Source organism: Amphiura filiformis, chromosome 2, assembly GCF_039555335.1.
Source record: "Amphiura filiformis chromosome 2, Afil_fr2py, whole genome shotgun sequence".
Lineage (NCBI taxonomy): Eukaryota > Metazoa > Echinodermata > Ophiuroidea > Amphilepidida > Amphiuridae > Amphiura > Amphiura filiformis.
Window position 1 is genome coordinate 34,878,634 of NC_092629.1, and position 16,162 is coordinate 34,894,795.

Here is a 16,162-nt window from a genome sequence, read left to right on the forward strand (position 1 = left end):
TCGTCTTTTCTTGCCGATGATGATGAATTAAATCCGTGCAGATGCCGTCACTTTCCGGGACTTCATTTGTTGCGTTGGTAACCAAATAGTGTACATCTGCCTGACATCTGCTCGTGTTCAGCATGCATCTTGGAGAAATAATTTCATTTCAACATCGGTTTGATTTTATACTATAGTCATTTGCAGCTCTACTGTTTCTCATGGAGAGAAAACACATTTTACTATTATTTTTGAAAATACGCTTTTGTAACAACTTTGATTCATCGAATATTAGAAATGCTTCTGTCGACTTGAAATTAAAACTGGCTGCGTCTTTTAATTCCAATGAATATCTGCGGCGGCAAAAGTTAACAGAATCACGTATGATAATGTCAATTTGGAATATATTTGTGTAGGAATTTTACCCCGGGTACTACTACTACCGAGTTCTACTAATGTCTGTTATATAAAAAGCTATAAAAGCTTGTTTTCTGCATGTCGATATGATGTAAAAATGTTGAACTATAGTCCAAACGAAGTTTTGACATCCACATAATCATGGGTTGATTTCATTCGACGATTGTCATATTCATATCCAAATAAATATATTTGCGGACATGGACTGACAACGTTCAACAGAATAGAACTAAGGTTTTGAATGGATTTTTCACTTTACCAAAAACACTCTCATAGTAGGTAGGAGATACTTTGAACTCTACAATGAACAGTTTCAGGAAACCCCGAAATGGACCCAAATCAATCAAGGCCATCAGCCGTGGTATGGGACTTGGTATGTCCCTACTGCCCAACCAACCTATACAAACCACAGCTATACCTCAAACTCCAGCGGTCTGTACGGCAGCGGTAAAATGGAAAAACAAGATCAAACCGCCTGATCCCGATAAAGTTGGCATCATTGAAAAAGATGAAAACCGAACATCAGATGGTAATAAATATGATAAACAATGGTCAGATTTAGTGAATAAATCACCCCCACCTAATGGAGGTAAAGCATCTGATTCGAAAGATCCTTCAACTTCCAAAGAGGCTCCAGATGGAGAGCCTCCACGGACTCCCAATGAAGACACGAATTCAACAGCAAGGGCTTCCTTGGTGTCCGCTGAAGTCGACAAATCGCCTGTGCATAGCATCATCCCGCAACCTCAGCAGCAAAGACAAAAGATTCAGGAGGAGGACAAAGATGCTGACAAATCCAACGAGGTTACACTAGCGGAGAGCCAACTCATCATTGCTATACCGTGCATGCCACTATCTCTGGCGGTCATATGTCTGATTCTCAATATTTTCATGCCTGGAACAGGTAGGTTGCAATGGGCTAGTTGAAATCCATACACCCCCTGTGGAAAACATGATCTTAATCTCCCACATAGGGGGTGCAGATTTCAAATGGAGGCACTCATCATGCTTATTTTAGGTCCCGGATTTAGGTATTCCCATTTGCGATTCACACTCCCTGTGTGGGAGATTAAGGTCATGTTTTCCATAGAGGGTTTCAACTGGAATCGCCCAGTTTATAGTTTGTTTTTCATGAAATTTTACAGTAACTTGAATGATATTTTAATAAATTTATTTGTTTAAAATGCGACTTGAATGAAGAGCTTAGTGTAAAAAGCCAACAAACCCAAAAATCCAGTGAATATTTGAAAACTATGATCAAATATATTCTTATTATGTTCTTTATTTCGAATCAAGAGAAAAATACTTGTGTTTTTGCATCTGAACTCGTCAACATGTTCAATGCAAAATGTCACCAAAAAGTTAGTAGATTACGGCATATTATACTATACCCCATGAAGCGTGGTCGACATAAAATCCGATACCCTTATCAAGTCATATGAAAAATATGAAATCATGATACTTGCACAATTCCTGCACAATAATTTTTCCAATTTAATACGATCCTTGAGTCCTGGTTTAACGGCAGCAGATCTAATATTTGCAGAATAATTTAATAGCGATCTGGAAATGTGCCCTTCTCTAAGAGCATTGCCAAACCAAACAAACTGTTCAAAGAAAACGAAGAATGGCATTTCTTAATATCTAAGTAGGAAATAAGAAAGGTCCTAGGATATAACCCTGGGGTATCCCAGACAGAAATGGGATGAAATTTAAGGCAGAGATTGAAGACAAATTGACACAACCCCCCCCCCCAAATAGTGCCGCTCATAGTTATATCAAAAAGTCACTAGTATAAGTCCGCTTGGTCTGTTCTAGACTGTTTGTAATCTCATAATCATAGTTTTACTGTACCTGAATGAATGATAAACTTCACAAACGAGCTGATCAGATACTGTGTGCGTTCGTTTGGGAGGTATATTATTTTCTGCTCCCAAAGAAAAGTGCATCATTATTGTAATCAGTTGGGTACAAAAACTCATGTCCCACAACTTGAAGTCAAAATTTGAGCTGTGCTTGTTTAATGAGGGTCATGAGCTATGCCATTGGAAATGATACTATATAATTATAATGAACGATGTTAATGCATCTCATTCATCAATACGATGTATTTGGCAATTTCAGTTGAAATCCATGCACCCTCTATGGAAGACGTGACCTTAATCTTCTACACAGGGAGTGCGAATTTCAAATGGGTTAACCTGAATGGGTGACTCCGTTTCAAATCTACACTCCTGTTTGGGAGATTAAGATCATGTCTTCCATAAGCATGATAAGGGGTGTATGGATTTCAACTTAAATAGCCCATTATTGTCATTATTAGGAAATGGACAGCAGATCAATCTTAAGACAACAAACGGTGTAATTATTCTTTTCAAACAATACAGTAAAAGTAGTTAATAATAGGTGTTGCGCATTTGTTGCCATGGTTTCCAGCTAATGCAACGGCTAATGAGCTTTAATGTTATCCGTTTTTGCAACAATTCTCCATATTTTTGATATACCGCGATGCAATCGTACGTGCAATCATGTTATATGATATCACTGGTCTGCAAACTTAAAAGGTCGTGTTTTCGTTTGGAATGAACATGCTCTCAGAAGTCAAAATATCCTCCAAGTATAGGCCTACATCTTATACCAATTCTGAATGTGTCGACATCTCTCTAGCTTCAAATACTTTGCCGCTGTTTTTGATCCCTGCATGTGAAGGTCCTTGTTTGGAAAAAATTGCAGATGTTAACTACGCCGCAACTTTTCGGGGAAGAGGTTTCCTTCCATGCCTTGCTTGGCGTGATCCTTTTATGGCTGCCAACAACATCTCCATGATTACTTCGCAAATCTTGGTGACAGTGAAGCTATCTGCATTATTACTTCTGTAATCAATGGTTAAACCATTATATCATAAGTTGTCAGAAGGCTACATTCATACTTGACTAGCTTCCCATGATTTGCCGCTGTTTTGGATCCAGGCTTTGAAGAAGGTCTTCGGTTGTAAAGAAAATGGAAATGTTAGCCAATCTGTCAGAGATACTAGTGTAGTATACCGTATCTGTTTATGATCTTACTTGTATATACATGCATTATAAATTATAATACTCTGATTGATAATTACGCGTACACTCTCTCACACAATTCATCTGTTTGGACTAGTACCTGAAAGAAGGAAGGATCACGATGACGTCAATATCCAGGTGGCTAGCTGACAAGAAAATAACAGATCAGCCACGCATTGTACACTTTGACAACTATGCCATCCCCAGAACGCCTGCTGTATGTACAGCCGTTGCTAAATGGAAGAGTTTGCTCAAAGGTCCTGTTATAATTGAAGAGTTTGAGCTCAATCAGAAAAAGGCTGATGCTGAGGAAGCGGCGAGTGGTGTCCCGAAAGCTGTCAACGATGACAAGACGCTAGACGAAGCTGAAAGATCTGCGGAAGAGATTCCAGCTACTATTGGCAAGAAAAATGTAAGCGGAGACGTCGACGTTCCTCCTATTGGCGATGTTGGAAGCGTGCAACAAAGCAACGGACAGAAGGAAACGAGCCTGCGTGGCCGCAGTGATGGTGGAAGCGTGCAACAAAGCAATGGACAGAAGAAACAACGAGTCGCTAAGAAAGGTTATCTCTCGTATCAACGTGTTAATGTCTATGGAGGGAATACGAAGAAGGGAATGCTTCACAAACAAGGCAGTGTTAAGAAGAGTGTCATCATTACGCGCACAGAAGCAAAGAATAAAAAGAACGCACGTTTTGCGACTAGTCGAAAGGAAGAAAAATCTTACTTACCTTCGGCAAGTATTTCAAATAACGCAAAGAGTAAAGGAAAGAAAAGTATGATGAGACGAGTCCCGCCTGATAACAAAGGCGCAAATGGTAGGAAATTTAAAGGTGCCCGTTTCGCATGGCGAAGCGAGAGTGAGGAAGAACGTGCACTGTTGAAAGCTGATAACCAAGAAAGACCGAGTGAAGATGCCAGCCCATCTTCAGCAGGAGAGATGGCAAGTCCTGAACCAGGAAACTCGCTAGCAGTGTCTGCGAATGATATTCAGATCAAAGGTAGCAAGGAAAGCAGTGACACAACAGCATCGCCTGGTGCCAATCTTGAAGAAAATAGCGAAGAAGCAAGCAAGAAATTAAATACAGGCTTAGCACCACCAGCTGCAGAAGTGGAGCGGCCAGAGTCAGCACCAGTTTATGGACAAATTGTGCAACATGAGCGGAAGGTGGAAGTCCGCGTCATCACTGAGGAATGGGAAGATCACAAGTTGATTGCAGCCATACCATGCCTGCCTATCCTGCTTGCTGTCATGTGTTTGATTCTTAATACCATCGCCCCAGGAACAGGTAGGAAGGTTCTTTTCTGCACCATTATCACTACTTGCATTTAGATTCTCCACGTCTTCCTGCACCTAGACACAGCACCAGGTGACATATTTATCACTCTCGATGCACCATTCTGTAACTCTATCCGCGCGGATGTCCACTGCAGACGACAAGTTTCATTTTTTTTTAAATTCAAAGATGTTGAAATTGTACATTTTCATGAGCATAAAAAACGCATTACAGTGAGTACAAACAAGACTTGTATTGGTTCAGTGGTTCTTGAGATAGCTCTTGGTGGTTTAAGAAAATGTATACGTTAAAGCCTATGGCCAACACTCTATACTGCCAGGGCTGGTATTTTGAGGGGCCTGGGCCAGGCCAAAATTTGGAGGCCCCAAACTCAACGCGAGGAAGCCATGTGCACTCAAGTCGCCAAAATAGTTAGAACAATTAGCCCCCCCCCCTGCGTTGAGCATGTGATAGATCGATCACTTGAAGACAGGTTTTACAAGGGTACCAAGGAATACCCTATCGAATGACTTTGAATTTACCGTGTGACATGAAAATGTTGTTATTTTATGAAGAACAACTTTGAATTTTGATCAACTTACGTACAGATAGGGCATACTATATTTTGGTGAAAGAACCTGCCTACGGGTCCAGGGAATAGAGTCTTTGTTTAGTATTTTCATACCTTTGGAGGAAGTAAAAAGTATAGGTCTGTCAAAGGCTGACTTACAAAATGATTTTCCTGATAGAAGATATAAAAAATATCATTCCACACCCCATTATGAGAAATTGAAAGATATTGTATTCTTTCAACTTTATTTTTAGCTATCTTGAGTAGATAGCAAGCTTCTCAAGCTTCTCAAAGTTTGATATAGGGGCCTACATGTAAGGTATGAAAATACCAAAATGAACTTTTCCTGGTCACGCATCCCCATCCACACACACATTTCTCATCACACCAAAAGACCGTTCTTTTGGTTCTAATTCACGAAAGGAAGCCGATTATGTTAATTTTTCTACTATCTTCAGTAGACAGCATGCAGGCTTTTTTCACAAAAAAAGTTGATAAAACTTGAAAATACTAAAACCAACTTTCTTGATCATCACCCATTTGAGAATTTCACAATTTAGTTTGCCTTTTCAATTTTAATTTTTGCTATCTTGAGTAGATAGCATGCTTCTTAATTAAAGGTTTCCAAAAAAGTTACTAAAATTCCAAGAAAACCTTTCTTCGGTCACGCACCACACATCCCCCAACACAAACCTGTACATCCACATTTCCCCTCGCACCAAAAGGCCATTTTTTCCAATTTTAATTCATGAAATTGGAGGAAAATATTATTAATGCTTATTATTTTGTCTGCTATCTTCGGTAGACAGCAAGGGGTTTTCCAAAATATGTGAAAATACCCAAATAAACTTTCCTGTTCACCCCTTTTTTTGAGAAATTGAAAAAGACATGCAGCACACAGATCGCCTATTTTTTGTCTAGTCCAACTTCGAAAAAATCAAAAATGGACCTTCCCTTTTATAAGAACTTTATTCATTTCAGAAATTGAAAATGAACTTTTCCCTTCAATATATATAGGCCTATAAGGGAACTTTATCAGAATAGTATAAAGTTTAAAATATTTTTTCACATGGCGAAAAAAAATTCCGCAAAGGAATAAAGTCGGTAGGCCTAAGTCTGCAATATACCACGTCTATTTTTCCTACACCAGAATAATTATATTTCAACGCGGAATAAAGGACATTTTATTCCTATAATACCTCTTACCTCTATATCCCCCACAAATGTTGATTTCATGTCCTGCGGGGCTCTACTATAGTACTATATCATCATTATTGTTATGATTATTTATTATTATTATTATTATTATTATTATTATTATTATTATTATTATTATTATTATTATTATTATTATTATTATTATTATTGTTATAATAATAATAATAATAATAATAATTATTATTATTATTATTATTATTGATATTGTTGTTGTTGTACTGTTATCATTATTATAGTATTCAAATTTATATTGTTATTACATGTATTATTATCCTCCTCACTATCATCGTTATTCCTTTACATGAGTACATGTATAGGCTTATTATTTGAACTTCGTAGCATGAAATTATTTAAGTTTTATTTTACATAAATAGGGCCTATGATAAAGAATTAAGGTTATACGATGTATTGTTGGTCGACGCAGCAGAAAAAAAAAGTAGTTAACAGCATCTTGCGAATGGTAGTGAGATTTAGCAAAATTGCATTGCTCAATTCATAGCGAGCGTGTAGAAGAATTCAAATATCACAGATACAGACCTACTTTTGTAGGTCCTGTGGTTCTTGAGTTATGTTGTAAAGAGGGCTGAAACAACAACACTTTTGTAAAACGTACATAACTCATTAACAACAATAAATTAAGCAAGTTTTCAAAGTATGATGATTTGTAGAATGAACTTTTGCAAAACACCAAAGTGTTATTTTTGTGGCGCCCTCTACGGAGGGGCCACATATAGGCATGTACTTTGTGAAATCTTCTAATTTCAGTCTTGCTAGATTTACTCCTTAATTGTTTTGCTAAAATTATGCCCAGCTCAGAAATAAAACCACAATATGCTAGGATTTTATTTTATTATTGTTTTCTGATATGCACGGGATAAAATGATGTGTGTATATTCTTTGTTTAAAATACAAAATTAATGGACTTATAAAAACACCAAATAACCCGTGACCTTTGTATGGTTTAAACCAGTTTACCGCCTCTTAGAACCCGATAGACGGTGACATTTGACCATTCTAATTATGTATGTTTTGAACATGTTTGCACATGAACTAGTTGTTTACAGTGTGAAGAATCTACAACATGCTCATCTATCAGGGCACAGTTCTTTAACCCCAATACATTTGTGCATTCATTGAATGACCTTTGAAAATGTGAAGCAAATTAAGGTCAAATTTTGCACTATGATTGTTTAATTGAGGTTATTGATAATATAGTGATTGCACACAGTGCACCTAATCCTTAAACAAACACCAATTAATTATAGTTGACCAACACAGCCACTGACCAAACATGAAATCACTAATGGTTTATGTGCTTGAATACAGCTCAGTATCTTTGTGGTGACTATCTCTGATAAAAAACAAAACATTAATTAACGAAAATCAACCCTGGTCAGCAGAGAAAGGAATAAATTTGGAAGACATGACTGTGTTGAAGGTCAGAAGTTTATTTGCAAAAATAATATTTATTGTAATATGCCTAACTGCTGGGATGGGTTCCTAGCAAGGTAAAGTGAAAGAAACCCCAATGGCTATTTTGTCTGTTTAAAATAGAGTTCTATGGCCGACTTAAAGTCATAATTATGACGTAATTTTGTTATTTATTAATTAATTTTTAGCAGAATTAATAACATAAAATGGGCTGTGCCGTTTCATGAAGAATAACGATCGATCTTACCCTTGATTTAACAGGCCTGTCAATTTCTTGGTATTGTTTGATATGAAAGGAGGGTATGATTGTTTTGTATTAGTTTAAGTATTTCCTAGCCTCTCTTAGCCACATGGTTGGCTACAAAAGACACAGAGTAGCCTATACCTTATAAACTGGCATGAGTGCGCCGACCCCAAGTTTTCAACATTTCAGGATTGTTTCTGGACGGAGGTCGGGTGAAAAACGAAATTACGTTTACATGACTTTGTCGAAATTCGTCGTGTGACAAGAATGAGTGTATAGATGACTAGGGGAAGCTTACTTATTTGTGTCTTCTAGATATCCATCATATACCCTAGGCCCTGATAACGAAATTCAACAATATTCAATATCCAAAGCAATATCCTCACTACAACGGCCCCCAAAACAGAACTCCCACCCACATAATCGCAAATTGATACGAAAGCTTCATTCCATGAAGCATTTCTCTCATTTGATCATCTTCTACTCTTCCCTAAAAAATCATTATAATACCAAATCTAATCACCATGGAATTCACCATATCCCGTCCAGCTCACATTGGGCGCCACAATCCTTTTTAAAGGAATTTTTATTCAATAATATATTGATTCAGATAATCGACCAACAATACCTCGTATACCCTTAAGATACGATATATTTGTTTATAGCATTATTACATAGGTGTATAATTGTCTACACACTCTGCATGAAAAATTCCGGTACAACTATATAGCTCGCAGCATGTTTAGACCAACGCACTGTTCATATAATATCATATTCATTACCGCATAATTATTCAACAGTTTATGGGTCATGAACTTGACGGCGGTTGATGATGGTATACATGTCTATGATTAAAACTAAACTAAAAATTATCATCTCAAAGAAACGGAATGACCATCAGAATTAGATGCGAACTTCTAATAAAAATACTAAGCCATAATAAATGTAGGCCTACAACCTTTTATAATGAGTTAAGTCGTTTTTTTTTTCAAACCCGATTTATTGGTATAATTGTTGGATCCCAATTTTACCCTCCCATCAGGGCTAATAATCATTGCACAGCCCCTTATCATTATAATCATCATCATCATCATCATCATCATCATCATCATCATCATCATCATCATCATCGAGGACAATGACCGGGGGTCATCATCATGATGGTGATCCGTTTATTAACCTATGCCTGTGGGGTTGTGTGTGTGTGTGTGCATGTGCTTTTGAGAACTATTGCTTTATTTGGTTCAAAACCGTGAACATGCAGGTATTTGCCAACATTTTGGCAGCCGCAGTCACTGCTTTATCTTTCTCCCCCACACCATCCATCCTCACCTGCTCACACTCCTTTCCTTGTCTAGGCCTATAGCTCCCTTGCCATAAGCAATGATAGGGGAACCAACCTGTTTGGTGAACCTTTCTCTGTGAACCATGCAAGCTCATGCAGGAAAGCTATCGTGGTATAGTCTAGCACTCATACAAAGAAATATAAAACACAGTGGATTATTTTATTGAGGCAAAATATATGAACAAATTTATCGAACCTGTCTAAATGTCAGACAATGATGAATTATACTCATAATTGGTGACTTTATAATATCCGTTTTTTGCATGTATGGCAGGTTGTATGTGCCAAATATTCAGTTTTAAACGTGTCCTTTGCTCTCTCATAAAATCCATTTAGAGCATGTATGACAGGCCATAGGTGTCAAAAATCACAATCCCTCATAAATTGTCGCTTTATACACTTTCTTCTGGCAACATTGTCCACTTTTATCATGTATGGCAGGCCTTAGGTGCCAAAACTTCACATTTGTAACTTGTCGCTATTTCTACCGGTACCATCATGATGATGGTCGTTTGGGGACAACCTAACTTGAACGATCGATGAGGTCGTATAAAATAAACTAGTCTCGGTATATGAAGAGCTTATTTCCAAACCGTGTTAAGTCCACTATCCCACGTTTCTGATTTCCCTGTGCGATATTGCAATGTGTTGTGATGCTAGGTATTATAATTTCAGTTGGATGTCCCATTACAAAGCAAACAGTGGACGGACGCACAGTAACAATACTGATGAGGCCTTTGTTTTCCAAATGACAACAATAGTCTGCATATTGTTATGCAGAATTGTTATGGTAAATAATAGCTTGTTGATGGTACAACTCATTGTTGCTAATGTCAAACTTGTCAAAGTAATTGTGATTGTATCTCACAAGTAAATGAGACACATATGGGGTTGTGAATTTAACACGGATTGGAAATAAGCTCTCGTTATGCAAGTTTAACATTTTAATCAAATTATAATTAAAATTTTACATAATTTGGTAAACATTACATAATATTTTACTTGATTTATTACGAGGGTCTAATACTTACATAACGTTAAAAATTGATCTGTGTACGTAACGTACCGTATGCGGCGTATGACAAACGAGACACATCTTGCAGATAGTACAGTAGGCCTGGGCCTAGGGGGGGGGGGCTTAACACAAATGACCATACGGATATGTTCCCCCGGAAAGACCCCCTCCCCTTTTTGGATATCACAGCTCCGAAAGACCCCTATAAATTTGACCAAAATAGAGCTCCGAAAGACCTTGATCATGTTGATTTTGATCATTTCAGCTCTAAAAGACCCTAAATTGTTCATTCCTCACATTTCTGGATTTTTAGGCGATTTTCAACCAGAAAGCCAAGAAAGACCCTTGATTTTGACTGTTCACAGCTCAAGAAGACGCCCTTTTTACTTGTTCGCAGCTCCAAAAGACCTCTTTTCCCGGTACGCCGTCAGCTCCCAAATACCCACCACCTCAAAATTCCGGGGGAACATACCCACCAAAAATAGTATAATGTGCCCCGGAGGCCTATATATCTTTTTTTTGTCCTGTCCCTTTTAAAAAACAAATGTTTTTCTTTTGTTTTACAGGTACCATCATATCCAGTTTTAGTTTGTTATGCTGCAATAAGCAACAGACTGATGGGACAAATAAAGGAAAGAAGGAATCAGCTGTGGACCTTATGATCACCAATCTATGCGTCGGTATTTCACAATTATTTACAGTTACTTTCTTCTTCATTGGATTCATATGGAGTGTCACGTGGGGCGTATTCATGGTGCAATTTGCTTGTAAGTAAAAGACCGTAGGCAGGGGCGTAATTCTTGGTGAGCAGGGGGAAAAGTAAACATTGGGAGGGGGACAAAGACGAATAAAATTGTTTTTGGGTTGCATCATCATTTTTGATGCCGTGTTTTTTCAGAGACTGTACACATTTGTTTTTTAGGTCGGGGGGGAATGTATATCTTCAATACACGAAAGGATCATTTTTTCCAAATGATGCTCGGCCTTTCCTCCCAGCTACGGCATTAGATTGTTTACTTCGAGGACTGTTAAATATCACAAATATAAATTTTTAATAATTTGCCAAAAATTTTGTATTGGGCATATATCGCGAATTAAAAAAAAAATCAAAATTATTCTTATAATGACATTCCTCGTCTACAAAATGCAATTTGGTGTGTCTGATGTGCACCCAGGTCCCACAATTACAAACAATGCCATGCAAACGTCGCTCTTCGAGCCCTTAAGGGTGATCAATAATGTTATTGTTAACATCCGTAGATATTCTTGTTCACTGTAAGGCTAGCTTCAGACTCCATATTGTACGTACAATATTGTATGTACAATACTTTTCGTGACGTCAAAAATTATTGCACGTGCAATAAATATACGTGCCACGACTAGTTGAATCAGATTAAATAACGCGCTATAACCCTGACGGTTCATTGTTTGCTAAATCCAAGCGAGGACACCAGAAAATCTATGCAAGATAAATTTCTACTGCTGCTGATGAAAAATCCTAGAGTGCGTTTGGAGGTTTTTTCTGCACTTTACCAGTAGGCCTAATAAATTCATAAAAAAATAAAAATCAAATAAAGATTTAGGGTGAATGTTTTTAATCACTGCTCATCTGATCCACTTTCCCAGGAAACTAAATACCGATACTCCTTAGTTTTTCCCTGACTTTCCAGACATAATTATGAGTAAATATCAAATTTAATGTTTACAAAACAATAAAATATATATACATTCGTTTGCATTTTGTACATAAATATTAATATTAATAATGTACAAACATTAAAAAAGGGGCCTAAGAGTATGTCTATTTTTAATCATACTAATTCCGCCATGCCCAAACATATTTTATATAATATGAAATTGTGTAATGGCACCCAAATTACAAACAAAAATAAAAACAAATTTGTTATCAAATACACTAGGCCTATGTTGTATTACAGGAATTTAATAGATGGTGCATTTTAATTAATAAATAGATTAACACGGGTAATGGACGATAAATATTTGGCAATACCGGATTTACCACAGAGCCAGTGGATAAAGAAATTAATTACAATTAAAACAAATTAAATGAGAAAATGAAAGCAAGGACATTTTGGTGTTCAAAGTTCCGGTTCAAAGTATTGTTTTAGAATGCGAAGGAGTCCTAAATGTTATCCTGGCCCAGGACACTGATTAATGTAAATTCGATTTATAGTTATTTTATCTACTTTTGCCACCATTCAACCTGTTCAATGTGATTTGTGCCTATTTTAATACAATTCCGAAATCTGACGTATGAACGTTGTATCGGTCCACAAACTATGATCCGAGACTATTTCATATGACACGGTTGTATGGATTTCAAAAGATCGGTCCTATAATAGATATCGATTAGAGAATTACAGCATGAGGCTTTGAGGATGCCGTAATCCTCTTGACAATCAACCAATCAGAGAGACATATTTCAGAAATATGTTCGTATCGTTGAAACTCTTTCAAATCTATATTTCAAATATATATTTCAAGTAATCTCGTTTCACATTAACACGTTTATGGATGTATTGGGATGATCACTGTAGGTCTATAACATACACCATCATAACATGCCTCAACGATATCAACATGTAAAAAGCTGTTGCAAATTCATAACACAACGTGTTATTATGTATAATGTTATATGCCAAAACTTTAAAAAACAATAAAAATATCAATCAAATCAAAACCAGAATAAATACATAGGCCTACAAATAATACTTAAGAAACTGACTAAATCAATATATGACTAAATGTCGGTATAAATGAATCGCTAAATCAATTAATCAATCAGTAATCAATCAATCAATCAACCAATCAATCAACCAATAAATAAATAAATAAATAAATAAATAAATAAATAAATAGGCCTAAATAAATAAATCTATAAATAAATAAATAAAATCTGAATGTGCCATTTATATTATTATTACAATTTTAATATTATTAATATTATTAGTATTAATAGGCCTTTTAATATTAAGTACAGTTGAATACAAGAAGACATAAAAAGATGTTCATCATTCCGTGCACGAACACTCACTAAATTTACCACTCTTAGAAATTTGGCAACTCCGTATCAATTAAGCAACCAATGATTGTAGCAAAATATATTTTCCCGGTACATACTATTTATTGCACGTGTAATACTTTTTTGACGTCACGAAAAGTATTGTACATACAATATTGTACGTACAATACGGAGTCTGAAGCGCGCTTAATGGAGCTGCTATTTCATAATGTCATCAATCAATACGTAGCACACTATTAGACAATAAATCGACAAATTAATAATGCGTCCTACTAATTTATAGGTCTCCAAATTAATTAACTTGGTTGCCATGGTAACCAGTTTCGTGGCGATATAGATAGAGTTCGCAATATACACAGTATAGGCCTATACTGTTATTGAGCCATCCACCGAGCTATTTTCTGGAACGAATTCGTAAATTTGGGCAATCTTCCGATATTATCGCTTTATGCTTCTAAGTAATAATTCATCGTTTATTTAGTCATACACCATTGATTTAGTACACTCCTACCCAGCAAACACAAAAATGTTTTTAAAACGTTCAAGTTAAACATATATAATATTAAATGTCGGGTTATATAAAGATCATGGAAACATTTTAAAACGTTTTGTATGAAATTGCAAACATTTTTGCCAAATATTTTGTCAACACTTTTAAAAATAGCATTATGTTAGAATATTTGCAGTATGTTATCAACAAATGTTTTTGAATGTTATGAACACGTTCTATACCTATTACCCGACATTTAAACGTTTCCTGGCAACCTTTTCTAACCTTTTGTCCCATTTTTGTTTCAGATGTCCAGTACAAGAAGGACAAAGAAGAGCGTGAGAGGCTAGCAGCAATCAGCGTGGCGAATGCGTTCTTAAGGCCTGGATTCCGATAACAATATATCCTGATGATGATCTGATGAGGACATAATGCTATTTAAATTAAATGATCATCAAAATGTACGCATTATTGTTTTACTTCAGAGCATAGACTCTACTTATGTTCAGAAACTGGATTACTTTGCGTGCTTCGTGTATGACAAGCCATTGAAGCCAGAACGAGTATAATTCTATCTTGATGGTGGCATCAGAGGACAGGCTACATGACTCTGCATCTGCTGAATTACATCTTGTACATGTTGTAGTCCCTGCATGTACCATTATAAATAATACACAGCGGTATAGACGCGTATGACAAACATTTGTCCACCTGAGCCTTAACAAGTTGCTATCTGATGATGACAATGACATCTAAACTTGCTTCAGACACTGACTTGCTTTGTGTGATATAGATCGTGTATGGCAAGCCATTGAAGCCAAAACGAGTATAAGTATACCTTCAATTTGTTGAAATACAACGATATAACTTTGTAGCTGGAAGTGAAGGCATGTAGCCAGGATATTTGGTCAGGATATGCTTGGGTGCTTTATTTTGAAAGGCAGACTTTTATAGACAAACAAAAACAAAATGGTCATGGGTCCTAAGGTCTGTTCTTTACCAGTTAACTTTGTATCGGCATCCAAAATGCAAAGAAAGGTTATAAGATTGTTGCTTGAATAATTGAAAAATAGCATTTTGACAACTTTAGAAAAACATTTATGAAACGCACTCTCTCAAGACATTTGTCTAATCTTTAACCTCACATTTCGACTGCTTAGTGCCAGAAGTGGTTAAGTGCAATAGCTGCCAGGTGTAGAAGAGTACGATATACTGTGTAAATTGCCAAATGTTCATAGGGCAGCTATTGCACTTACCCACTTCTGGCACTGAGCAGTCCATTTAACGTTCATCCTTCATGTAAAGCTGCACGGAATTAGCCTAGCACATGAATCTTCTATTATACGATTTTAAAATATGCAACTTCATTCTTTAAGGGATCTGGAATGAGCGTTTTAAGCGTTTCGACAGTATTTTTTGTGGGACATGAGAGCACATCAGACATCGAATTGCATTCTGAATACGAAGAATGTCTTTCTGATATCAAATAATTTTAATTTTTTGAAATTCACGATATAATACAAATTTTATGACAAATTATTAAAAGTTGATATTTTTTACATTTTGATATATAACAGTCCTCGAGTAAATTTGATAAATCTAATATTCTTAAAGTGTATGTAGCTGGGAGGAAAAGCCGATGATCAATTGAAAATTTTGACCTTTTATATTGAAGATATGGATTTTTTCCAAAAAAGACCTAATATTTTTTGGTGTTTTGGGAAAAAAATCCATATCTTCAATACGAAAGGTCAAAATTTTCAATTGATCGTCGGCTTTTCATCCCACCTACATACACTTTAAGAATAAATTATCAGATTTATAAAGTTTACTTCGAGTACTGTTAAATATCAAAAATATCAATTTTTAATGATTTGCCATAAAATTTGTATTACATTGCAATTTCAAAAATCAAAATTATTTGATATCAGAAGGACATTCTTCGTATTCAGAATGCAATTCGATATGTCTGATGTGCTCTAATGTCCCAATAATATTGTCCAAACGTTCATACCCCATCCCTTAAGCTGCTAAATTTTACACTAGTCCTGAATATTTTACACCAAGGATACACCATTT

The 16,162-nt window shown here is 36.2% G+C and overlaps 1 protein-coding gene across 1 annotated transcript; it reads left to right on the forward strand.

Moving 5' to 3' along the window:
- Nucleotides 1-540: 540 nt before the first annotated feature.
- On the forward strand, nucleotides 541-15,530 carry LOC140140211 (uncharacterized). Its single transcript, XM_072162033.1, has 4 exons — nucleotides 541-1,300; nucleotides 3,677-4,738; nucleotides 11,117-11,317; nucleotides 14,392-15,530. The coding sequence occupies exons 1-4, from the start codon at nucleotides 700-702 to the stop codon at nucleotides 14,478-14,480; spliced, it is 1,953 nt and encodes a 650-aa protein (XP_072018134.1). The 5' UTR covers nucleotides 541-699; the 3' UTR covers nucleotides 14,481-15,530.
- The last annotated feature ends 632 nt before the right edge of the window (nucleotides 15,531-16,162 follow it).